Here is a 25,143-nt window from a genome sequence, read left to right on the forward strand (position 1 = left end):
CCATTATTAGGACTTTTACTTGATCCTAGAATAAACACATTCCCATCATAGAATGGTTTGGATTTAAAGAGATCTTAAAGATCATCCAGTTCCAGCTCCCCAGCCCTGGGCAGAGACACCTTCCACCAGACCAGGTTCCTCAAAGCCCCGTCCAACCTGTCCTTCAACGCTTCCAGGGATGGGGCATCCACAGCTTCTCCGGGCAACCTGTTCCAGTGCCTCACCACCCTCATGGTAAATAATTTCTTCCTTATACTTAATCTAAATCTACCCTTGTCCACTTTAAAGCCATCACCCCTCATCCTATCACTACACATCCTTGTCCAAAGTCCCTCTCCACCTTTTTTGTAGACCCCCTTTAGATACTAGAAGGCCACAATAAATTCTTCCTGGAAACAGGTAGCTCTTAGACAAAAATATATTGATATATGGCCTGGCTTTCTTCCCTGGGAGAGTACAACTGTCCCCAGAACCTCTGAGCATCCCAACGCAACATGGCTTGAAGGGGAAAAAGGTCCTGATGGTTCTCAGTTCACATCCTGGATTAAGATGCCCACACTCCAGCCACATCTCACGGCCTTACTAAACCCCTCCCCGCTTTTCCGCAGGGCTGGTGCCTCTGCTGGGAACCCACCGGCATCACTGGAAACATGGCGAGCTAGCCAGTTTCCCAAGTTTTATCTTCCACGAGCTTAGGCTCAGCTTATCCAAAGGTCATCTCATCCTTCAGCCAGGAACTTGGGAAACATACTGCCCTCGTGAACCCAGTTGTCTTTTTATTTTTTTTTTTTAATTTATCTGACCTCAATTGTCAGTAAGAAGCCTTCATCCATGAGTGATACTGCTTTAAAAAGACAAACCAAACCACATTTTACTCACTCTGCAATGCTCCAGTTACAGATGTCTCAGGCAACGTACCTACTATGTGGCATCAACGTGACAAGAAACGCGTCCGTGGTGCCCACACACAGAGTTTTTACCCAGATAGTGCAAGAACGTCGTCACATAGTCCCCTCCCTTGCAACAAGTTTTAAAATCCTGTTCAGAAAAGTCAATGACAAGTTCAGCCTCTGTAGAAACTCAATTTTCACTTCAGCTTTTGTGATTTTTCCTTTGTGTAGCACGGCGGTGGTAAGAAACACTGCACACCACTTCCAAAATCCCAGAAATTTCATCATTCAGGCATACTAAGGCCTGAATCGAGACATTATTCCCGATGTTAAGATCCTCCCCGGTCCCCAGACACGTCAGCTGGTTAAGAATCTGAAGTCACTTTCTACTGAAAGCGCGTGTTCTCACCGCAGTCCCCAGCCACCGCGGGAATCCAGCGACCCAGCTGGAGGGAGTCATGGTCCAAGCCAGGAACTTGGCCAGGAAGGGCAAGCAAGACACACAACGGACCTTTTGCAGAACATTTAACTCGTCTGCAGAACTCCGAGTTGGCCGTTAAAGAGAAGAGGCCATTCCAGGATCCTCTCAGAGATGCGGTAAGAAGCCTTCCAAAGAGCGTGAAGTTTAGGATGCTGCTCAGCCTCTCGCTGATGGGTCAGACAGGGAGGAGGAGGTAACCACGGAAAGGTCTCATTTGCATACAGAAGTTATTATTTCCACACTTCGCTCGCTGAAAGAACTAGGATAGGTATGGACTTGGTTTCCTAAACACTGACCAGAAACAACGGGAGAACAATTACTGCAATAAGAGCTACAGGATAAATTCATTTATTTCCCGATTCAGAGTGAGAAATCTACTGAGTTTGGACATAAATGAGCTACTGAGGTTGCAGTGTAGGTGTCTTGCCTTTTCTTAAAAAAAAAAAAAAAAATATTTTCTACATGGATTATGGACTGGACCATGAATTGTCTAAACTCACCTTGTTTCTTTGAGCAACAGCAGGGCACTCAAGCTGAGAATCTGAGTCATATAAAAGGTATAATTTAAAAAGTCGTCCGTAATCCTGAATAAAGATGCTTACAGACATCATTCCTGTGTGGATTTAAAGGAAAATACAGTGATAGTAGTCCAAAAGCTCACAGATCCAGAAGAACTTCAATATATTTACCATTTACTTCTCTTTTCCCTAGAAATATCATGCAAAAAGCATCATTCCAATCGTTACTGCAGCATATCAGTTATACTAACAAACACAAATCTGTGAGCAGGGCATTATCAAACTGTGCTTTATTTTTTGAAATGAGCTTTTTTCCATCAAGTCACTCCATCTCCTTGCAGAAGAACGCTCAGCCCCGTGTCAGAAACATTGGTGCTGACGGGTAAAATTCACTCCTGGAAATGGGAACGGAAGCGGAAAGTCTGTTGGCAAGGGAAACAACGACGAAAACGCGTTCCAGCAAAAACAAACCACAAGCACCCAGCGGTGACCAGCGTGATGAAAGGCAGAAAAATCCTCCTATCTGGGACATGCAGGCCGGCTCATGATGTACGGGGAAAATTAACCCTGTTTCCTGAAATATCACGCTACACGTTTGATGGTTATGGATAATAAATTGACTTTCATGGTAATGAGTGCTGTGTGTTGACAGATACATAAAATTAAACCATAAAATTAAGATGTTCCAACTTTTTTACCTTCAGTTAATGTTTTTATTCTAGACTCAGTGAGAAAATGGACTCCCCGTCAATCAGGCATTAAATTCAAAGCCTTCTCTCGTCGCTGAACAAGTCCTGGATTACAGCTTTGCTCTGAATCAAAACGCCTTTCCTAGCACCCCGGGGAGACAAACCGTCCGTCAGCCTGCTGGAAAATTAGACAGCGTGTTTATCCTGCTCCAGATGTCTGGCGAGAAGCAGAAAGCCCAAGAGGGAGAAAAAGAAAACAACAACAAAAAAAAAAACCCCAAAATAACTTCAGTTGCATTTTTTGATCAGAACTGATGTTTGAAGGCCAAGCACAGGCTGCTCCGGTCAAGCCAAGGAGAAATTCAAGACCCTCAGGAAATGAGTAGGGGAAAGAAGTCAATGAGAAGAATCCACCACCCTTGCCCGAAGCATCGTTCTCCACACAATTAGACAGCTACGCAACTTGCTGGCCAGGTGCTGGATTTGTATATGACCGTGAGGAGATTAATCACAGTAATTGCTGGTGATTGCAGCCATCCTAGCTGAAAGAGGTGTGGCTGGTTTACTTATCTGGTTCGTTTAATTGACTGCAATTATCTTGCGCTCAGATCTGCGCCCTATCGCGTGAAGTACTGTGATTTTTTGTGATTTTTCTCTTCTTTTCATAGCGACCGGCACAAAGCCAGAGCCCATGCGCATGGGCACAATTACGAAAAACACCTGGCAGTGTTTGGGCACAGCCCAAATCAAACTACTTCACCGGAAATCTCCGTGGGTTTCATGTCAGCCCTTGTCTGTGCCATGTCACTGCCCTTCTCCAGAAGTCTACACAGCAGCTTCTGAGTTTTTTTTTCAGCTCCCTTCTGTGCCAAACAACATCCTGGACCAGGAAAGAGTCCCATCTCTGGTGAAGGGATCTGAGAGTGATTTTTGGGAGTCTCTGCCCACAGAGATGTAAAAGTGTCAGCCGAGACCTGAAAAAGACACTTAGCAGAGTAATTAGACAGTTGATATTACCATTAGTCCACTATTTAGTCAACTATATTAAAAACAAAAATAAAAATCTTTGCTTACAGATGCTTGATGAAACCTGCAAATTTGCTTTCTGAACCTGGAGAAGATGCTGTTGGTTTCTCAGCTGGAGCCGGTTCCTCCTTCTGCCCGGTCCTCCAAGCATCACCAGATCAATCACTCAGGAATGATCAGACCTTCAGACCATACCCATGACCCCACATGCATCTAAGCAGCAAAGCCGATTCCTCACCATCATCCAGGGGCGTGGGAGTAAGGTGTGAACAAAAATGAAGGTGCTGCTGCCAATGCCAATTCCAATCCCTTGCCCATTCTTGCCTCCCCATGCTGAAGCCCTCCCTTCACACTGAAGCTCAAAAAATGCTAAAATTAGATTATTATCAGATTTGATAATGTTATGTAACCGAAACGCCATCCAACATCAGCGAAGTCAGGATGATTTTAAAGCTACAGGCTTTGTTTTGCATCGCAGCATTCCAGCACCATTACTCCTTTCAAATCCCTACAAAAAAAAACCCCAAACAAACAAACAAAATCAACAATTTGCCTAAAACCAAAATGTCTAGGCTTGAATGAGATTCTGCCTCTCACCATGGGCAAGTCAGGAGCTACGTGGTCTTTAAGGGTCCCTTCCAACCCAAGCCATTCTATGGCTCTATGAACATTTCCATCTGAAAATCCACAAATAAAATGCAAAGAGATGTTGTATCAGTCTGCTCCGTGGTGCGCAAAGGAATCACACACAAAATGGAGGACAGAAGAAGCAACTGGGACCATTAGACGCTGCTACAGTTCCCCCTGAACCATTATTTGTCAAGCTCACTGCGCTGTCCTCAGCTTGACGGGAAGCGGGATTAGCGCTTCACCCCTTATCGTTTTTTGCCAGCTGGCATTCAGCAGGCGGCCTGACAAAGGGGGGAAGGTCATCGAAGGCAACGGACAGGTCACCTCTTCCAGCCCCAGCTGCCGTTCCGACGCAGAAAGAGCAAAGGTGCCTTTCAGCCGTGACGGACATACATGTCCGTTGGCAGGAGGCAACTTAAATGGATTCTAAGGTGATTAACGGAGCAGAATTAGCACAATGAGCTGGGGCAATTAAGGGCAAAGAGCTGTCCTTGAGCCAATACCAGGTCTACATCTGCCAGAGGAAAACCCGCACTCCCAGAACTCAACTGGAAGCAGACATAGGAAACATTAAGGAAGCCGCTGGTTTTGTACGTTGAGCTAAAAAGCTGGTGAGGTTCTGTGCGCTGGTAAACCAGCACAAAGTCCACCTGCCTTAACAGGTTGGCTTGAAGTCAACTTTTCGGCTCCTTTCAGCCCAAAAACCTCCTCGCGCAAACATGGAAACGGTGAGATGATAAACAGCAAACCCAACCTCTTGGCTCCCAGCACCGGTGGCACCACGGGGATTGCTCCTATGAGGAACGTGTTGCCTTGGCAGGGCTGGCCAGCGCCAGCCCTCAGGGCCACCTGCAAGTTTAGGGTTGTGCCAGGACGCTGATTTCTTCCTGGCAAGGGCACGCTTCCCAGATGTCCGAAATGACTGGAATTTCCCCCACGGCTGAGTGCTGCAGTGATCCTCACTGGTCTGAGACGTGTGTCACAGAGGAAGGTTACGAGTCATCGGGAAAGCTTGGAGATAGCTGACTTTTTTTGAGGTCGTCTCCCTGTCTGCACCTGAAGCAAACAAACAAACAAACAAAAAATATATAATTCTTTCATTCGTTGGTTCCTGGAAGCTCACGGTGCTTTGTGTGTGCGGGGACAGTCTGACTGCCCGTGCAGAGGCAGCCGGATCTGCAGCCCCGTGCAAACCTCGAGTGACTCTGAAGGCAGGGTAAAGGACGGGGCCAGCAGACCCAGGGAACTGCCATCAGCAACCAAATCTCCAGGTCCCTCACCCTGGTGTTGCTCTCTTTGCCATTCAAATCCTTCTGGGTTCTGCGCTTAAACATCAAAATCTAAGTATCCAAAAGCACCTCGTTGTGCGCGACACTGTCCATCAGATGTAACGCATCCCTTTTCTCTTCCAAACCCATCTCCTCCAGGTTAAGACCCCTCATTCTGGACCTGCAGGCCCATACCCCTCCCAGCACAGATGCCCAGAGCCCCACACGTAGGGGTCGACCCAACATATCAAGCGTACGCACGCACCTTATCGCTCCTACTAGAGCTCCAGACAGATGCTGTCCTAAACGGCGGGCCCCAAATATCCACCCCGGGGTGGAAACTAATCCTTTCCCAGTTTGGCAGATGGGGAAAGCAAAGCTCCAGGACAGGTGGCTGAACTGATACGACCCAGGATTATCTACACCAGAGCTGGTGTGGGGAAAAAAAAAACCACAGGAAGATCTCTGGTCCCTTTTGCTGTAACTGCCAGACTGTGTTTTGGTGCCACGCCAAAACGCCTCATATCCTGCAAATTTGGTGGTCGACAAGACTAACGAACTGCTGATGAAGATGCCGGTGGCACAACGGATGTGCTGTCAAGCTACGCGTACGTTTGTCCTGGTGCAGCTCTCTATGTGTAGTACGACCACAAAACATCCGTACTCAGCTTGGCCAAGCCTCTCTGCACGAATTGTCACAGCGAAGACTGAGGACCACTGTCCTTCCCATCTTGATGCTTTACGGGGAGGGGGGAAAGGATTTATGAGGGAGAGAGGAAGGAAAACAAAATCCTCTCCGATGGTTTTGCTCGTTGTCCTTCAAGCAAGTCAAACACACCTACAGAGGGAGATGTTTGAATTCCCATCCCCTTTGAAGCTCTTTTTTGGCCCAGGACAGGCTAGCAGGCCCTACGTCGCGAGGCAGGTGGGCACTAGGAGAAAGAAGCTTAGGAGCCAACCTCTGGGCTCAGCTCCCAGCCACGGGAAAGTTCCTGAACGGCAATCCCTACTGACTCTAGCGAGGACCTAGAGTCCTAAACACCCAGACACAGCAAAACTTTTACAGCCTCTCACCCGGCCATCCTCATTGCTTCGCAGCGTTCCTCAGGTTTAACCAAAAATCCCTTAAAGAAATCCCAGGAGCAGAAGCCAGGTAGGACCTTGGAGATGTTCCATTCTCGCAGGGTGGACAGCCCCTGCCTGGTCTGCCTGTGCCCTCTCGTGGCTGCCTCCCCACGCTGCACAGGGTAGGACCAAACCTCCGGAGAAAAAGAGGAGAGGCTGCTCTCCCTTGCAAAGAAGATTCTTGTGTTACTTTTTAATACAGACTCTGTAGGATCCTGGGAAAAAAAAAAAAAAAAAAAAAATTGATATCTCACTCTGGAGATGGCTCCCAAGTCAAAATTCAGCTGCTTAATGCAGGAGCCAAAAAGCACAGAGCAACTTCAGTCATCTGAGCACAGCCAGCCCACGCTGAACCCACCAGGGAAGGGAACACAGACACAGCCGAGTTTGGCAGGACAGCCAAAACTGCTCCATCGTATCTGCTGGTGGCCCCGGTGGCCGCCTGCCACCTCCTCCCTGAAGCCCCCATCCATCCATCCATCCAGAGGAATTTGTTCTGGCTCTCCCTGCAGCTCCCCTCCGCTCACACCCCAGCTCTAGTCCAGCGCTGGCGGTGAGGGCAGGACGGGCAGACACCACCAGCTCTGCTCCTGCTTTGCGACCGCGTGTGGGCTTCCTTCTCCGCGCTGGTAATTTGTCCTATAAAACAGTTACACCATTTGAAAACCGGTAATGTTATTTTAGAAAAAGGCATGGGACCTTTGGGTAAGCAAAGCATCTGTTGGGGTTCTCCACATCCCAGAGGTGGCAGCTTGTTGAAGCTGAGCTGCTTCCAGTGTCCTCCTCTCTCCGTCCCGCGACGTCAGATGCCGAGGAGCGCGAAGCCAGCCAGCGCAAATCTTACGCACCCTCACTCACCTGAACAGGCCAGGGAAATCAGAGCAGGAGCGAGGGGACACTCATCCCACCCGGCTAAGAGCGTCTCAGGGCACTCTGGGTAGGGGGGACACCAGTTCCTGGCTTTGAGCACAGCGTGCAGAAGGTCACGGTGATGTTTCTGCCACACTCTCACAGCAATCATCAGCGACTGGGTCTCAGGGTTGCATGCAAACAGGAAAGACGGTGAAGGCCTGACCACCCTTCAACCACAAACCCAGAGAAAGCCCACGGGCCACCACACCTTGGAGGTTCTCTGCCCCATGCTGGGGAGAACCTGGGCACTGCGCGCTCACCCTGCCTTGCCCGGAGACACAAGGTTCCCTGGGGCCAGTCTTTCTCTTACTCATCCTCACGCCAGTTCACCTTCACTCAGAAGAAGCCCCAGGTCCCAGAACCGCTACCACCATGGGGTCTGACGCTGCTTTCTGCTCTGGCTGTTCCTCTGTTTCATTTCCAAAAGGCCTTTATGTTTGTTTTTCCCCTCCACTGCCACCACCCGCAGTACAAGAGTTCATGCCCACAGCTAAACAGTCGAGAGCAAATGATTTCTGATTTTTTCAAATCAAGTTGCAGCTAAAAGCAGGGGAATTACCTGAACAGCAGGAGCAAGTTCAGTCCCTGGTGCTGCTACAACTCACGCTAGCCAGCTCCTGCCCTTGCATCCAGAGCCCCCGCGCAGCCCAGAAAAGCCCCTGGATCAAAGAAAAGTCCACGATCCAAAAATCTCCAGAAAAGAGAAACATTCACTCTACACCACGGCCACATTGGTCACGGTAGCTCCTGAAAGGTTCCCACCACAGTTCTGCCTCCACCTGCTGGTAGGAAAAGCAGGAGAGCGCTGTCCTGCAAGGGAAGAGGAAGGAAGATCCTTGAATTAACCAGGCTTTGGGACGGTCCCCTGACAGCATCAGGGAGCAGCCAGCTACAGGAGGGGCAAATTGGTGAAGAAAAACCTTAAAATCCCAGTCTCTGAGGACACACAGCAGCAAGAGATTCGCAAAGCACAAGGCCAGCCCAACTTGAGTCTTCTCTTGGCTACACGCGCCCCAACCAACCCAACCCCAGAAGCGCAACCAGACCTGTAGAGGGGTTAATAGCAAATGTTTATTTTCCTTTAATAAAGAGCAGGGTGCGACCATCCCGCTGTTAATGGAGTGACTTCATAGTAATTTACAAGTGCTCTCTGCTTGGTTTTAAACGCAAGACATCATACAATGCATTTCTCCAATTCCTTCCATCTCAAAGTGCTTTTACAAAGTGACACCGGGGGGGGGGGGGGGGGGAATAAAAATAAAAAGATCCCACAAACCAAAAACGCCTCCTACAGAGATCATCTCATTCCCAGAGCTGCAATGCAGCCACGTCTGTTGTGCTATGTAGCAGCTAACGGCACAGGATGACGTGTAGAGATCAAGAAAAAAAAAACAAAACAAAACAAAACAAAAAAACCAAAAAAAAAAGGCCAGGGGAACGGATACAAGGAGAAACTGCCAAGGATAGAATTGACCTGAGCTGAAATCTGCAGCTGGGCAAAGGCATTTCTATCTTCTCCTCTGGAAAAGCTGATGGCAGTTTGCCCCAAGTCTGCAGTCACCATCAAGAGATGCAGGTGTATCACCAGCTCAAGACCCAGACTCTTGCCCAGGGGTGCATTTTCCAGGCTTTTACTCTGCATTTGAAACCTATTCCTTTGGTGAAGAGCTTGGGCTCACAGAGGTCTCCTGCAGGAAGGTTTTCTCAGATCTGCTGTGAAGCCGCCCTTGTAATTAGGTTCCAAACCAAACTTTTGCCTTCCCTGTCTGTTCCTCCCTCCCCTGGACAAAAACCCAGCAGCTCAGTTTTCTTCCGCTGAAGATAAAGAGCTCCTACTGCAGCATCTCCCAGGAGATGAAACTTAACAGAGCCGGGATGGTGATCTGGTCCTGAGCGCAGAAATGCCACGTGAGATGCGAACCCCAGGGTGGGTGGTGGCTGAGCCGATTCCAGTCACTGAAAAAAAAGGCTGAACTGGTTACAAAACACTGCCATGGCTTTAACACAGCTCGGTACAGATGCGCCTGAGCTCAAGCTACAGCGGGGGTCTCTGCTTTCCAACAGCTTTAGCGACATCCTTCCAGCGCATTTTGAGGCACCCAGATCCCTCACGTGCACACAAAGAAGTTTCAGATTTCCATACTGGGGATGGCAGTGGAGGAGAAGCGGAGTTTCCCACTGGATGTGCATCTCTAGGTCTGATGTAATACTGGGGAGGAAATCTCCGGGCCTCGAGACTGTGCCCAGCCTGGCCACGCTCCTTCTGGAGACATGAAGAACCCAGCCTGGGACCACATTTTCTACCTAAACAGCGGGAACAGTACTGGCCAAAGCTCCCTCAGAGCAGGAACAGCTCAAAGACATCTGTTTGTGGGTGAGGTTTGTATCCAAGAGCACCTCGGGGGACTTCTACACCAGGGACTGTCACACAGCACTATCCGCCAAGGTCCGCATCTGCCTGTGGCAACTGCAGCAGATTCTCTAGACCAGGAGAAAACATCCTGCAGATCGCAGCCAAGCTGCGGCCAGCTGTGATACGGAATCTCCCTGCTCGCTTTCTTCTGCCAAAGGTTCCAGGTGCACGGCTCCGGCCGTTCCCCTAGCCTGGCTTACCCAGTGCCAAATCGCAAGCTCAGAACAGAAACAAATCCCTCTTTGTGACTCAGCTGGCAGAAAGCTTTTCTTGTAGGCTCCTTTAAAAGGAGTAAGGAAGTACTTGGAAACAGGCTGTTTGTGGCTCTCCGTAAGATTATTGCATGCTGCTGGCATCTACAGGGCCATCAGGTGAGTAAGCGGTCAGCAGGACCCAGGTGTACAGCTGGGCACAGCACCCTCCACCCCAAAAAACGAGTGGAACAGATGGACAGACAGCCAGCATCTGTCCGGAAAGGCTTGCTTACAAAGAAAGTCCAGGACTCCTGCCTTGCACAGGGCTGGCCTCAGACTATGCCAAAGCAGACTGCATATAAAACCAAAATTTAAAAAAAAAAAAATTGCTATATATTGCATATAGGAGACTCCATAGAGGACAGTCTGTAGATGGTCACCCCGGAGCAGCCGGGGCCAGCCCAGCTCTGAGGGGGCAGCTTGGCAGCTGCATTCCAGTCACAGTTGGAGAAGTGGGACAGCTGAAGGTGGAACGTGTGCTTCTTGCTCCTTGATCAGCTTCAGGCAGAGGGAGGGGAGGGAGTAAGGCCTGCTGCAGGAGAGGCACTGTGTCCATCTGTCTGGCAGACGTTTGAGAAGCCCTTCAGACAGGAGCAGTTTCCGTCCACACTCAAGCCTCTGCTTACATCTCAGTGGGATAAAATCCAAGTTTGGCCAGAGACATCTCCCTCCGGAGCCGCATGACCTCCCAGTACATCAGCTCCACTGCAAAGCACATTGGGTGTGGAGAAGAGAAGGAACAAAAAAAACCCAAAAATCAGTAAGCAAGGCACAGCCAGACACCACCTCAAGTTATGCTGCGCTCTCAGTGCAGCCCAGTCAGGCTCATTCCCAAAGCGAGGGCAGCAGACACACAGGAGGGTCCCGCAGCACAGACCCATCAGGTCACCCCTTACCAGCTCCACCCCAGGGCAAAGCTCCCAACAAGCTGATGAGCAAGGAACAGGTGTGTCTATTCCCCCCTGCTCACACTTCTCTTTTGTCACTGAACTCTTTCTCAAAGACACCGGGAGTTCAGGGCACCCCAAGCTGGCCCCACTCCTGTCACACCGAGTAGGACCTCTCATTTCCTCCCAGTGTCCCCCAGTCAGCATCCCCACCGCAGCCAGCTGCCATGCCCCCTTACCATCCTGCCTCACCAAGCCCTGCTGGATATAGCGGATGTATGTGAAGAAGTTGCACACCGCTGTGATCTGAGGGAGAGATAGAAAAAAAAAAAAAAGTCAGCTACAGAACTTTGCCCGTCAAGAGGCTTGCACAGCACCCAGCAGGACAGCTCTTAGTGTTCAGTACCCAAGAAATAGCGCCACATATCACCAGATGGAAAGAGATAGGAAGAAAGGTGGTTAAAAAAAAAAAAAAAAAAAAAAAAAAAGCAGAATTCTGAGTATCTGCTATCCCATCCCAAGGTATTGCACTATCCACGAGAGACACTGTGCAGGAACTCGTCTACCTCAGATTTGAGACATAAGTGATGACGACTTAATGTCTGGGATCTTCCTTCAAAGAGTTGTTCTCCAATTGAATTAAAATCTTTGGAGTTAAAGGTTTGTGCGTTAAAGCGCGTGTGCAGGACGGTAACGGCAATTCCTGACACGTTAGAGCATTCTGGTGCAAGTGACAAAAAGTAGCCAACCTAAGCCATGCACAAACCCAACTTTTTGTCTCAGCAGGAGTCACATGTCGCAGGATCAGCTCTTCTGATATGCAACTCAGGAAAGCACAAATTTCTAAAATGCTCCACTGAATCAGAGCCCCAACAGCAACATCAACAAATCATTCACCTTCTCCCTTCCCTCCACAGAAAGGACAGCTTGTTCTCACAACCATTTGAGTCACTGATCTGTACCGGAACAGTAACAGGAGCCAGCATTTAAAGAGCAGAAAATTACCGTGTTTTACAAAGGAGAATTAAAAAAACTAAAATAATAAGAAAACAAAACAATCAAAGCCCTGTTCTGGATCAAACCGTGGAAAGTAAACACACTGAAGACAGGTTGTTTGAAGGAACGTAAGGCAGAGCACGGAGCACAAGGCAGGGCTGGAGACCTGCACTCTAGTCACGGACAAAGAGCGACCTCTGACTTCAGGAACAAACTCAAGCCTCACAGGTCTTCATTAATTTGAGGGCCAACCCAAGAGCTCCTCCGTCTCAGCGCCTGGAACAATTTTGGAGGGTTGAGCCACCCTGGGAAGGTGGAAGACTCACCCTGGCCCTGCAGGATGGTGAAATGTAGTAGTAATTGCCAGAATCCCCCAGCGTGATGCGGTGCCTGCAGGTCCTGGGAAGGCCACTCAGAGCACATTTCCTGCAAATCAAAAAAAAAAAAACACTTCAGCCTTCAGCAATGTAGCAGCACAGCAGAGCCCAGCAATTCACAACCTCAAGACTATCCCCAAGAGATGGAAAAGGAAGCTCAGAAGCCAGACCTGTGTCAGTTAGCATGAAGAAGAAAAAAAAAAGACCATGGCTGATGTGAGCCTTTTGCTCCTAGAAAGATTCCATAAATGGCAAGCTCAGGAGACCTTAGGCTAAATGTCTGAAACCATGAATTATTCCATGCCCAAGCAAACCAAGGCTGTACCCTTTCCCTGGCAGACAGCCCAAGACAAAACAAAATTAAAGAAGTGAGGCTGGAGCAGAGTACAACAAACATCATCTGGGCTCTGCGCATCTCCTCCGCTTTCCAGGCAAGGCTTTTGCTGAAGGAGTTCTGCTCAGGTGTATCAGCTTTCCTGCTGGGACAGATACACGCTGGCTGGAGACCAAACCTGCTCTCAAAACAGGTAAATCCAGCATTTGAGCGGAATTTGCTCATGCTGAGAACTCAAAACAAGCCACACTGCCACTTTTTTCAAGACAGCGCAGCTCCTCAGGAGACCACCAAAAGAGGCCATCAGCAAGGGTGCGGCATGGCATTATTTTCTTCCTGTTAGTTTCAAGATGAATGGTTCCCATCACCCACCAGTTGCCCTTCCTTCATCACCACTTAAAGCGGTAAAGCAGAATTTTCTGCTGCGTAATCACCGCGTTCCCCAGAGACTTAGTGCCTGCACGGTGGGAAGAAGGACATCACTCTCCAGCTGCAAAAAATTGCTCTGTGGGCCATCGAAGATGACAACACGTGGGAGCAGATGTTTCAGGGAGCTTCTGAGCATGTCTCTGTGCTTGCTTTCCCCTGCTATCGAGGGAAATACTAGCTAAGAGTGGAAGGATGGGCTGTAAGTGTTCAGATGCAGTGAGAAGTAATCACTGACCAAATATTAACACAATTTAAGGAGATTAAATTCTCAGAAGGTGCAGGATGACGGATACCTTTGTAAACAAGATACCTTAAGAGGTCCCAAATTTGAGCATTGTGGCAGACTGTAAAGAAGAGACTCCTGCTGATTGCTCTTGGCTTGGCTGGTACCGCTTGGTGCAACCTCAGCTATCACAAGCGCAGCTTAAAGCGACCCGAATCCCAGCATTTGGACACTGGCCCCTCAGCACTCTACACGCTCCAGGGCACTTTGCTGGGCAGACCATCGTGAAAGCCAGTTGTCCTCAGCACCTCCTGGCCAGCATTTTGCTCTCATGCTGTACAGGCAATGTCCCATAGTGGCCAACTCAGTCCCTGTCTGTCTAAATTCCTCAAGTTGTCGCACTGAGGTCTGTACAAGTAGGTCTGGTAGGTCCCAGCCTGGGCAGGGACCTCAGCTTTCTCCTTTCTGGTCCACACATGTTCAAAGGTGCCATAAAACTCAGCGTATTGCATCTGGGGAAGAAAGGGGAACAAATTCCTTTTGGATCTTTTATTGCAAGGCTCCTAACCGTCCCGTCTGGGTGGAAATCAAACAGGGTTAAGAAGTTAGCTTAGTTCAGCTCTAGCCTCAAAGCTGCTAAATCACACTGAGTTAGTAACTTGTTAAGGGATTAGAGATCTTTGATCACTGACTGAAAATAAATACTTCACTTACGTTACAATCTGTGACCGGAACCCACTGTGAAGAAACAAACAACAACAACAAAAAAAAAATCAAAAGGAAATCGATAAGGACAAACACAGGACGGGCTGTTCTTGGAACAGGCCTGACACATATTCATGGAACAATTTGCCTAGAGATGACAGAAAATGCAGAAGAGAGTGGTAGAAAACCTGCAGGCAAGCAGCATTTACTGTTACAGGAACATCTTCGCTTAGAATGTGCTCTGCTTGAAGGCAAGGGAGGAAGAACAATGAGAGCGAGCCCTGACTGAAGTTAAATTCAATAGCTGAATAAAATCCCCTATCTTCGTCTGGAAGATCATGCCACTCCTGCTAGCGCTCCTCTTTGAGGCAATCTCAAGTTGTCTGTCACATCAGATACAGCCACACAAGCTCTGGAGCAGCCATAGCCCCAGTTCTGACGGCGAGATGACAGCAGCAGGTGGGGAAGATGATACGCAGCAAGAAGAGATCTCTTCTGACCTAAGCTCAAACCCACCCGGTGCACCAGCAAGGTCAGGAGTGCAAGGTGAGCTCCAACCTCACAAGATGCAAGAAGATGGGATAATACAGCTCTGACTTAACCCTTTCACCCTTGGTTATGCACAAATACCTTCAGAGAACACTAAACCAGTTGCAACCTTAAGAGGGAAAAAAAAAAAAAACAAAAAAAACCCGAAGCAACCTTTCCCAGGCTGAGGGCACTAACACCTCACTAGGTTACCCCCCAAAACAGTCGATTACAGTACAGCAGCTGAGCTAAGATCGCTCTCCTTCTCATACAAAGTGCTGAGCTGAACTACCATGGCTGTAGGCTAGGAGAACACTCAGCTGAGCCCCTGGAACTGTTCAACTCAACTGAGCAAGGCCGGGCCAAACTCCACTAGATGGTACGGAAAGAGCAGTACCAAGGAGAGGACAAGGGAGCATAAGCAAAGTTCCTTACTTTGGCCCACCACACTCTTCTGCTGACACCTTCAAGACAGGTAGCGTCTGGGAAGCAATCGGCTCGATGGTGAGCGTGTTCTGCTCCACAGCCACTCGCACCAGCTCCGACAGCTGTGGCAAAGAGAAATGAGTGCAGATACGGATGCTGAAGGTCATCTCCATAAAAATGCAGCTACGGTGCTGCCAGACTGTTTCTGTCCTCCCTTTCCAGCACTCACCTCCTGCTTCGTGAAGTCCAGACAAGGTCCTACATCTTCTCGATAAATTCTGTCCAGGAAGGAGGAGGATTTATCCAAAGTTGGAGATTCCTTCCAGGCCTGGAACTCAGCAAATAAAATGGAGTCGACCTGCAGCAAGTGTCCAAGAGGAGTGAGAAGAGGGAAGGTGAGCGGAGGGAGAGGTATCATGTCAGAAGGTATCTGTTACTACGCAGGTAGTCTAGCTACGACACATTTGCTCTGGCATCTAGAAAGGCTCAGGCATCACAGATGTGTCTGAGGGAAGCTGGCTTGCTCCAAGGGTCTTTCATCTCCCACCCATCAGCAGTTCTGTGCCATACTGGGCTTATTCTGCCAGAAACCTGCAGGCACCTCTCCATCCCATCTTCCTCCAGGACAGAGCAGCACTTCTGCTGCACGAAAGCCACCACACAACCACCCAACAGAGCAAGTGCCCACTCAGGCCGTGGCAGGAGTGATGAGAGCAGCTGAACGGCAAAGTACAGTGGCCATGGCACCCAGGAAGCATCTGTAAGGAAAGGATTGCTACAGAAAAGGCCGAACTGGAAAAAGCCATCAGCAGAACTACATTCAGTGAGCCCAAGCAGGAGCTCACAGGGTATGCCAGCCCTTTAAAGACCACTCCAAGCCCAGAACTCTGGTGTTTGGGGAGTCGCAGAAGTAACGGGAACACTGGGCAGCTACACAGGCAAGGCGAGTGTAGGAAAGGAGGTCTCTCAAAGAGCAGGAACAGCTTTCCCCATTCTCATATCTGCTTATTGCCTTTTAGAGGCGGGCTCGCAAGCATTACAGCTCCCCAGCAGCAAGGGATTCAGGACAGAGCTTGCTCCCACGCCCTGAGCCAGCAGGATGGTCGCTTCCTCCATCCCTGTCTGCCTGAAAAATACTTCAGTCCTGGAGACTCTCTGGGACCTGCCATGTAAACCCCAGGCAGATCGCTAGCCAAACCACCAACCTGACTGACAGGGCACGTTCTTAAAAGGCCAGCAAATCCTGTTAAAGCTGCTGAAAGGAAAAATAAAACTACAGAAACCCTGCTGAGCAACACAAAGAATATGAGTGAACAAAGCTGGAAAAGGTCTGGGTTCTAGCACGCTCGCTCTATGCTACGGAGACTGCTCACCTGGTACCAGGAGACAGCTTCAGAGCCACAAGATGGAAAAATAAATTGAGAAAACAAAACAAAACAAACAGAAAAAGTGCAGGTTAGCATAAAAGGAAGCTAGAACTGAAAGGCTGGAAGCGCGAGAGGAAGATGGGTCCCACCCCTCCCCAGTGCTGTCCGGAAAGGTTACCTGCCGCAAGGGTGAGGAAGCATCTGCCCCCAGGGCCGGCCAGCCTGGCTCGTAGGTGATGTGGATAGCCTTCCCAGGGATGATACAGAGGAGCAGAGAGAGGAGAGCAGGTAACCCCGACTTGGAGGGCAGAGGGAGAGACAGACAGCAAAGGAAAAGGTTTAGAGAGACAGGCAAGAAAGGGAGGTGAAAACATGAGACAAAAGAGAAGATACAAAGAAAGGCTCCAGCCCTCCCTTCCCAGGGAAGCAGGGATGCTGCCCAAGACATCGCAGGGTCACAAGCCACACCTTTCGACTTCAGCTTGAGGCGCAAAAAGAGAACAACAATTCTGTCATTTTTAGGCTCAATTTAAGATGGGGCACGTCTTTTCCACAGAGCACCAAGCATCAACTCTCTAAACGCTGGGCTCCCTTTTGTCACCTCTCACATAGGCCGCTAAAGAATCTGAGAAACTGAAATGAACAATTTAACAAAAACACCCCCCTTTGATACATAAAATTATTAGTCACTGGAAGCTGTAGCCCTGGGATTTTAAACCCCAGGATGTCTGCACCATGTGGAAGCTGCCTACATGAAAAAAGGACAGGTCTTGATCTTTAACAAGTCAGTCACAAGAGCTAGCTAAAGGTCACCAACACGAGCTTTGCTGAGACTGAGCTGAGAACAGCAAAATAAATACCCAGGAGGCAAAAGTGCTCTCTGCCTTCTGTGGGTAGAGGGCAGCTTCTACAGGGCAGTCAGCGGTTCACCAAACTGGGCTCTCTAGTTGGAGCTCCTCTGTTCTGACTGGAGGAATGGTTAGTATTGGGAGAGATCTCAGGACCTTAAAAAGATTAAAACCTTTTTCTTCTTGGCCCTCAAAGCAGCTTCTAGCTGACTGCATTTGACTCCAGCTTCTATCTGGACTGTCCCTTGCTTGACCAAGAGAAATCAGTGGGCAGACCTTGAGTTACTGAACCGATTTTTTTCCTTTTGTTTTATTTCTGACACAGCCTTTGTTCCTCTCTGCCTGTGAACAGAGTTAAAGATCTTCATCTCTCGTTGCTATTGCTGTCTCGGGACAATGGCTACAGCCAATGTTGCCTGAAGCATTTCATCCAAACTCTAGCAACAAGAGCGCTACGCAGAAGCTGACAAAGCACATTCATTGTGTAGTTACCAGTGCTGCCAGTACAGTCCTGTCTGGTAAGGGTATTAATGTCACAAGCAGCCCTTCTGCATACGTTCTCACACAAGCCAAGTGAGATGCCTCCGTGTTCCCTCAATAATTCTTCATGGCAGAGGCCACAGCTCTCAAAAAAAAAAAAATCACTAGGGAGACGTATTCCCCCACCACATTCTCACTTGTTTTCATTCTTCCTGACCAAGTGCCATAAGCTACCTCCTTTTTGCTCCCCAGGACAGCTGTGTACACATCTGGCTAGTGGAAAGTTCCCAGACTGAAAGATCCTGCTAGCAGGAAGCAGCATTACCTAGACCAATGGTCACAGCAGGTGGAGGACTGTCAAAGGATCGCCAAAGCAAATTCCACAGGGTTTGTTTCAAAGATATCACAAACGCCTTGTATGCTTCTCTACCTAGTTTCTTCCAGTGAGGAAGCGGTTAAATATCATTAATTAAATATATGCTCTGCAAAGAAGAGGAAGAACAGGGACATGCCCAAGAACACAGAATAAGTGACAGCGACTACAAGTTGATGGAGGCGTCCTGGTATGGAAGCCAAACTGGGCAGAGGGAAGAAACAACAGGAGATCACACCAGAACAGGTAGCAGACTCAACTGCCAAGATGCAGCGGAACAACTGGCCTCTGCTCAGCAACTCCTAACAAAGCCACTCTCACCACTGGAAACTCCCAGATCTGTCCATGCCCTCCAGGGATTCCTCAGCTGCTTCCTCTAGCAGTTGTCCTGACACAGCCTTGAACGTGCGTCCCCGAAGGGGAAATCTCCGCAGACGGAAACCCTCCAGAGCCTGCCTCAGCACAAATTTGAGGAACAAGCCAGATTACTGCACAGACAGCTTCTCCCAACACTGCAACCACAGAGCTCTCCAGGAAGCCCGAGTCAGAAGCCGCAGGGCTTCCTGAGCGCAGCCACAGCAGTGGCTCCAAGGCCGATGCAGTGAATGGCCCTCACTCACCTCTCTGCACTCATGGCTGACTGGCTCTGGAGTCAAATTCTGGCTGGCAGCTGAGACCATCGCGCTGCTAGTGCTCTTGTTTCGCCCGTGGCCCTTTCTGAAGACAGCCTTAGAAGGGCTCTGGAGCTGAGGGTGCAGCTCCCGGTTCGGAGAGGAGGGTGTGGATGTGATCACCAGGGTCTTCAGAGCTGTCACCTCTGCCTGCAGCATGTCGATCTGAGGAGACAAGGCCAGAGTCAACAGCACTTCCAGCACCTGCTCGAGCTTGCTGCACCCCACCAAATGCTAAAGCCACAAGGAATCAGCTACAAACCCAGCCACGAAGCCTTCTCCCCATTCTCCCAAATGCCCACCATCACCCAGAATTTTAAACAGGGCTAAACAGCAGCTGTTTGGGAACCCATCCCTCTGCTCCTCAGTCTGAGCACATTTTGCCCCGGGCTCTTTTTAGACCAAATAACCCAGAAGAAACGTCTCTCTCCTCAAGAAGAAACCAGTTGAGCAGCCCTGTGCTGCAGCCTTGTCAGGAAATTCCAACTCCCTGCTCTAACCATCCCCACAGCTGTGGCAATTAAACAGCGTATCACTTCGCTGCGGTTCCCCGGCACCCATTTCCCAAAAGGGAGCTGGATCAGCAGCAGACTGCGAGGATGCCTTTTCCGCCCTCACTCAGCGTCTGCTGGAGAGGGAACAGAGCAAACGCAGCATCTCGGAGAGACCAAGCTGCAGGCACTTTAATCTCCAGCCAACAAACAGCACGATGACCAGGCTGGGCAGGGATAGCACCAACCTAGCACAGAGATCAAATTGCAGAGAGCGCGGTTCTCACCTTCCCCCGTGCCTCCTTCAGCTGTTTCTCTGACGCCGCCTGTTTAGTGTTTGCTTCTCTCACCATCTTGTGCGCTTCCTGGACCAGAGAGAATTTTAGTCTGCCTGCTGCAGTCCCAAACCATAAAGCCACCAGGGCAGGGCAAAGCTCTGCCATATTGCAAGCACGGAGGGCGACAGACATCACTGCCACATCCAAGGGTTTTACTGTTTCGGCTGTGAAGAGCTTTCCTGCAGAATTTCCCAGAGAAGGCTCTCAGTGCCAGGGCCTGGAATGCATCCTCCTTCTACGAGTCTAGCTGGCTAAATTAAAGAGCGTAGCTGGCTGAGCCCAAGGTCACCTCCTTCACTGATATCGGCTGCTGCGAGGAAAGCCAGAAGCAAGGGCCTGCCCCTCCTAGCCCTTGGGAATTCCTTTAATGTTGAGGCTTTAACATCAGCACCCACCTGTGCTGCTGTGTAGCAGCTGTGTCTGCGCCCAGTCCAGTATCTCCGTGACTCTGACCCACTGGCTTGACCTTAGGCCTGGGCTGGTTGATCACCGGACTGTTTTCTGACCCCGATCGCTGTCTGTGGCGCAGATCCTGATTCAGACTTGCTGCTCCACGTCTTGGCCCCTCACTGATGAGGTCACTGCTCTTGCCTGACTTGTTACTACCCTTTGCTCCCGCTTCCCTCGCGGAGCGGCCACCCCTCAGTGCTGTGGACGTGGCTGTAACACAGCAGGAGCTGTAGCTCAGGTGGAGGCCAAACGGTGGATGTGTTGTGAGTGTCAGAGCTTAAAAGCACCTCCCACAGGAAGGGGGGGGCAGTGTGAGTCCCAGCTGCGGCCCCCTCGCAGCACTGCCTGGAAGGGCTCTGTCCAAGGCCACCAGAGGAAGGGGCAGCCCTCAGCTACAGCTCTAAGCTGTCCCTGAGCCCAGGCAGCCAAATCTCCTGGAGAGGGATGCTCTCTTGGCCCTTACACTCAGCACCAGCCTGTGCTTCAAAAGTACAGCTGGGCTCTGGCTTTCCTCACCACCCAGTCAGATCTAGCAAAGGCTGACACGAGCCAGGGAATCATCTCTATTACACAGCAGCTGCTGTCCAGACTACAGAGCAGGCACAGGAGAGGGACAGGGAGCCATGCTTACCTCCAGCTGCGGGCATCCCCACAGCTGGTTTTGCTACCCGACTACAGACCCGTAACTGCTGTGCTCTTTATCCTGCCCCACAGCTGCTAGAAGGGGAAAGGAATGCATGCGAACGCTCCCTAGGAGCGGGTACCACCCCCTGCTCCGGAGCTCTGCCTGCAGCACTGCCCAGCTCTGCTTCTCCAAGTGGGAAAGAGCAACAGAGGGAAAGAGGAAACCGTGGGAGATGGCTGGAAGTTCAGGGAAAGCCTGTCTTAAAGGAGTTGGATGTAAGCTTAAGAAATTGCGGGAAAAGGAAGAGGGTGGTACCTCGAATAGGCTTGCTGTTAACTCCTCTAGTTCCTGCTCCAGTTGTTCTCTGACTTTCGACAGTCTCTCACATTCTTTGTCCTTCAGCTTCAGCTCCTGTTGAGGACACGGAGAGGGACACATGAGCTTGCAGCAGGTCCCAGTAGTGCTGATGCCTGCCTGTTCCCACCTGTCAATCACAACCTTTCCTCCCCACCACAGCACGGCTCCCCGGCCCAAAACTCCTGTCACTAAACTCCGCACCGTGCTCCGTGTCACCACAGGCATCCCTCCACAAGCTGCAGCAGGCTTTTCAGGCTGGAATTGCTCATTTGCCACTAGCAAGGAGGCCCTACAGTAAGCACTGCCTGCCTCAGGCTGCTTTCTGCAGCAGGTTTGCAGGAGTAATTTGGTATCAGTTGGTACGGAAGCTTTGGGTCAATCTAGGAACTGATGTCCTGCTCCAAAGCACTTCATGGCCACCTCAGCGTCTCTCCTCTTCTGCCTGCTCCAGAGACATCCTGCTCCCCTCAGCACCACCTCTAGGAAAACTCCCACTGCTCAAATCTGTGCTGCCATTCTCAGGTGTTTTCAAACTCTGGGCCTTACCTTCTGTGCTTTGTGCAGCTCTTCCTTCAGGAATTCAGACCCCTTTTCGCGGATCTCCACCGACGAGCTGCGTAGACGGGACACATTGAGCTGCTCGGTGGACTGGGTCTCATCCACACCTCCAGCATCCTGGCATCCAGTCTCCGGCTCCTCGTTGCTGCCTTTGGATGGCATTATTGTCTTCCAGTGTCCCACGGCGGGTGGCTTCTGGCTGTCTTCCTCAAAATTGGCCTGGCTGTGGGGTACCAGCACAGTGAAACGTTATATGGGGGAGATTCAGAGCCTTCCTCTAACGCAATGATATTCATAACTTCTGGTTTTACCCTCCTCACACGGTCACTTGCCATTTGAAGCCGGCAGGAGTGCAATGGAGCCTCGCACACACGGAAGCTTTCTATCATCTCCAGCCACTCAGCAGGACGCACACACCGCAGTACAGATTAACCTGCTCCCAGTTATCTCCGGGTCACAAAGCCTCAGCTGAGCTGTGGTGCTACCCTCTTCCACCCACAGCGCCAAGCCCTCCTCCCACACGCTCCTTCTGGCTCCTGCTCCTTGCCCACTACCTTCTCCTGCAGAGAAGCTGTCATCTCCTTTCAGTTCGGTTCACTTTCTGTTCTTCCCTTTTCCAAATCTCTGTATTTTCCTCTCCTGAATTTGCCCAACATTCTGTATTCCAGTCAGGCCGCATTCTTCCCCCTCTCTCCGACTCCGTCCCCTTGCAGACCGCAGAGAAACCATGAGTGCCAGCTACTGAACTGCTGACAGGACTTCTTCTCCTAAGCTATGCCACCCAGCAACAGCGTGATGCTACCACCCTTTCCACTAAATTTTCCCCCTTCCTGCCCCCTAAAGCTGTCCGTGAGCAACAGTTGTCCACAGTCACCTTTCAGAGAGGGAAAGGAGCAGCAGCCACCAGCTAATTTAGCTCAGGTGCCACCGGAAAGCACGCAGAAAAGCACACACAGAAAACTGCCTGAACCCTTGGAAGATGAAGAGCCCAAGGTCATCGCCACGTCATGCCAACCAGACAGCATTTTGACTACAGAACTGGGAAGATCTAGAAAAGGAGGCTCATCCCGGTGATACCACTGTATTTGGAAGTGTGGAAAACAACATCAAAGGGTGCTTCGGGGAAAAGGCAAGAGAACAAAATTAGTTTTGGCCAGAGTAAAAAGGACAGTGTCTCCAAGCAAAGATAATTCATCTTGAGCTATTCAGCACGCTGGGACCGCCTGATAAAAAGCAATATGCACAAACATAGAGGGATACGCCTGACTGAGCGAGCCACGACCAAGAGGAACTCCCAGGCTGAAGTTTGAAGTGCAAGAGAGCACGCAAGTGCAAACTACACTGTGTTCAGAGCGGGCAGTGCCCACTCCATCCTGTTAGGCTGCTCCACTGGCACGTTTAGTTCATCAGAGGAAAGGCGGAACTGCGCAGAAGAAACAAAATGGTTAAGAAAGGTCAAGATCAGCTAACATACCTAAACAGTGACACGGCTGGCGAGATGAAGAGGTCTCCAAAGGCTCCAAACACTAAGGAAGGGGAGGGATCAAGCAAGAGAATGACCCAAAGGAAGGAATGAAACCCACTACAGGAAGAGGGGGTCGTAATGACACCAATTCATCCCGGCCACAGAGATCAGGGGAGGTTCTCTGCAATGGATTTGCCACGGAGCAGCGGAAGCGTGCCAATCCAAGAGGTCTGCCCAACAATTAAACTATTTCTCAGGTGGCACAGTGGAAGCCCTCTCTGCCATGGCCCTTTGAAATTAGATGGGTAAGCTGCAGAGAACGCATCTCTCCAGGTTCTCCCGCATTAGAGAGGAAACACACCAGAAGGGCCCCAGCCAGTCCGAGCACCTCCAGCCTCTGTGGTCAAAAGGGGAAAAAAACCCCAAAGCTTAGAGGAAAAGCTAGATTCTAAATGAAGCAGGTAGCAAAAAAAAAAAATAAAGACACAGCAAGGAAAAGGGACATTTCAACAGTCCACTAAACTACTAAGACAGCCAATCTAACCCATACATAACAGGAAGAAAAAAAAACAAACCTCCGAGACTCTGAAGTTCTCAGATGAAAGCTGTTTGTCTTGGGAGACACGTATTCCAGTGTATTTCCACGCGCTATGGAAGAAAACTGGAGGACTCGGAGGAATGGAACAGTCCCACCCACACTCCGCAATACCAAGGGACCTAAAAACCTACCCTGAAACACCACCCCATCTTCTGTGACGGAACAGTGTGCTCTCCACACCGTGCAAACGGAATCCCCACGAAAGCCTTGGCTTCTGCCCAGCCAAGCCCCAATCTCCAGCGTCCAGCTGGGGCTTTGAAATACACCCACCCCCCCCCCCCCCAACCAGAGACCAAAAGATCGCCACGTACGCTCGCGCTTTCCTGCTATCGCTGCTCTGGCGGGTGACTATCTTCCTCGGAAAAACGTGTCATATCCTAAAGGTCCCACACCGACACAAGAAATGCAGACTTGCACAAAAAACAAGAGACTCAAAACACCGCACAACCGTCTAAAGTTGGATTCTGTAGAAAAAGCAAAAAAAAAAAAAAATGTGCAGGATCTGCACTTTTTCCAGCGGGCCCCACATGTTTCCTGCAGTGCTGACCCGACAGGGTTATTTCCCGTACCAGCAGCCCGCGGGTCTCTCCAGGTTGATCTCTTGCCCTCAGGTTTACGAAGACGACCCGATTTTTCCATCCCCACCAGGACAGAAGCCTGACCGCTGCCATACTACGCCAATCATCACCGCTCCACAGCCTGCTCGCTGCCACGCCAGCTCTCAAAAAGCTTTCGTGAAGCATACGGACTGGTTTTTTCGAGCGTAACAGGCAATTTGTGTTGGTTATATTGGTCTCAATCGCTCCCTGCGCCCTTATCTCGCCGGCGGACGCGGGTCCCTCCTTATTCTGTCTCCTTACTTGACTTTCACACCACTGCAGGCACAAACACACGTCTTGGGACCAGACCGAGCTGTGAGGTTTTTTCAGCTGCGAGGACTCAAAGGTGTAAATAACAAAACCATTAAACCCAGTGGAAGTCCAAGGGGAAAACCCCAGCCTGGCTTCTCCCGGCCAGGCGCCCCTGGTCCGGTAGCCACAGGCAGCGAGGCTCGGGGGCGGCCTGACCCCCACGGAGCCCCCCCCAACCCCATCCTGCTCGGGGTGAGGTGGGGGGGGGGGGGGGGGGTAAGGCCCCGGTGCCAAAGGCCGCGGGCCCGTAGAACCGGGCCGCCTCCCCCTTTCCCCGCCGCCCTCAGCCTCCCGCCAACCGCGGGGGCCGGGGCTCCCGGACCTACCCCCGCCGCATGCTGGGTGCCGCTGCCGCTCACGGCGGAGAAGGAGGAGCGGCGGCCGCCGCCGTCGCCATGCCCGGGAAAGCGGAGCCGGTTACCGGTGCCGCGGCCCCACCTGAAGGACGCGCTCCCGCCGCCCGCCGCGGGGGGGGGGGGGGGAGCGGGGAACGGCGGCGG

General features: G+C 50.6%; 1 protein-coding gene and 1 long non-coding RNA gene across 10 annotated transcripts; both read right to left on the minus strand.

Annotated features, from left to right (window-relative positions):
• Positions 1-2,046: 2,046 nt before the first annotated feature.
• Positions 2,047-5,285, minus strand: LOC147600626 (uncharacterized). 2 transcript variants are annotated; one of them, XR_015258781.1, is made up of 3 exons: positions 4,202-5,285; positions 3,334-3,817; positions 2,047-2,756 (listed from the first exon to the last, which is right to left on the minus strand). It is a non-coding gene; the product is annotated as an uncharacterized LOC147600626 (long non-coding RNA). The 2 variants fall into 2 exon arrangements; XR_015258780.1 differs by having other exon boundaries at positions 2,047-3,817.
• Positions 5,286-8,590: 3,305 nt separating this feature from the next.
• Positions 8,591-25,103, minus strand: RAB3IL1 (RAB3A interacting protein like 1). Of its 8 annotated transcripts, XM_086748028.1 has the most exons (14): positions 24,970-25,101; positions 24,302-24,670; positions 24,044-24,196; positions 23,144-23,195; positions 21,658-21,892; positions 21,070-21,165; positions 19,629-19,706; positions 18,800-19,015; positions 15,341-15,469; positions 15,121-15,233; positions 14,167-14,190; positions 12,416-12,515; positions 11,333-11,399; positions 8,591-10,911 (listed from the first exon to the last, which is right to left on the minus strand). In XM_086748028.1, exons 5-14 carry the CDS (start codon positions 21,829-21,831, stop codon positions 10,829-10,831), a joined length of 1,080 nt encoding a protein of 359 aa, XP_086604154.1. In that variant the 5' UTR covers positions 21,832-21,892; positions 23,144-23,195; positions 24,044-24,196; positions 24,302-24,670; positions 24,970-25,101; the 3' UTR covers positions 8,591-10,828. The 8 variants fall into 8 exon arrangements, with proteins under 8 accessions (XP_086604154.1, XP_086604152.1, XP_086604153.1 ...); XM_086748026.1 differs by lacking the exon at positions 23,144-23,195; XM_086748027.1 differs by lacking the exon at positions 23,144-23,195 and having other exon boundaries at positions 24,280-24,670.
• Positions 25,104-25,143: the final 40 nt, after the last annotated feature.

The sequence above is a fragment of the Chlamydotis macqueenii genome, chromosome 5, assembly GCF_036417535.1.
Source record: "Chlamydotis macqueenii isolate bChlMac1 chromosome 5, bChlMac1.mat, whole genome shotgun sequence".
NCBI classification, from domain to species: Eukaryota; Metazoa; Chordata; class Aves; order Otidiformes; family Otididae; genus Chlamydotis; species Chlamydotis macqueenii.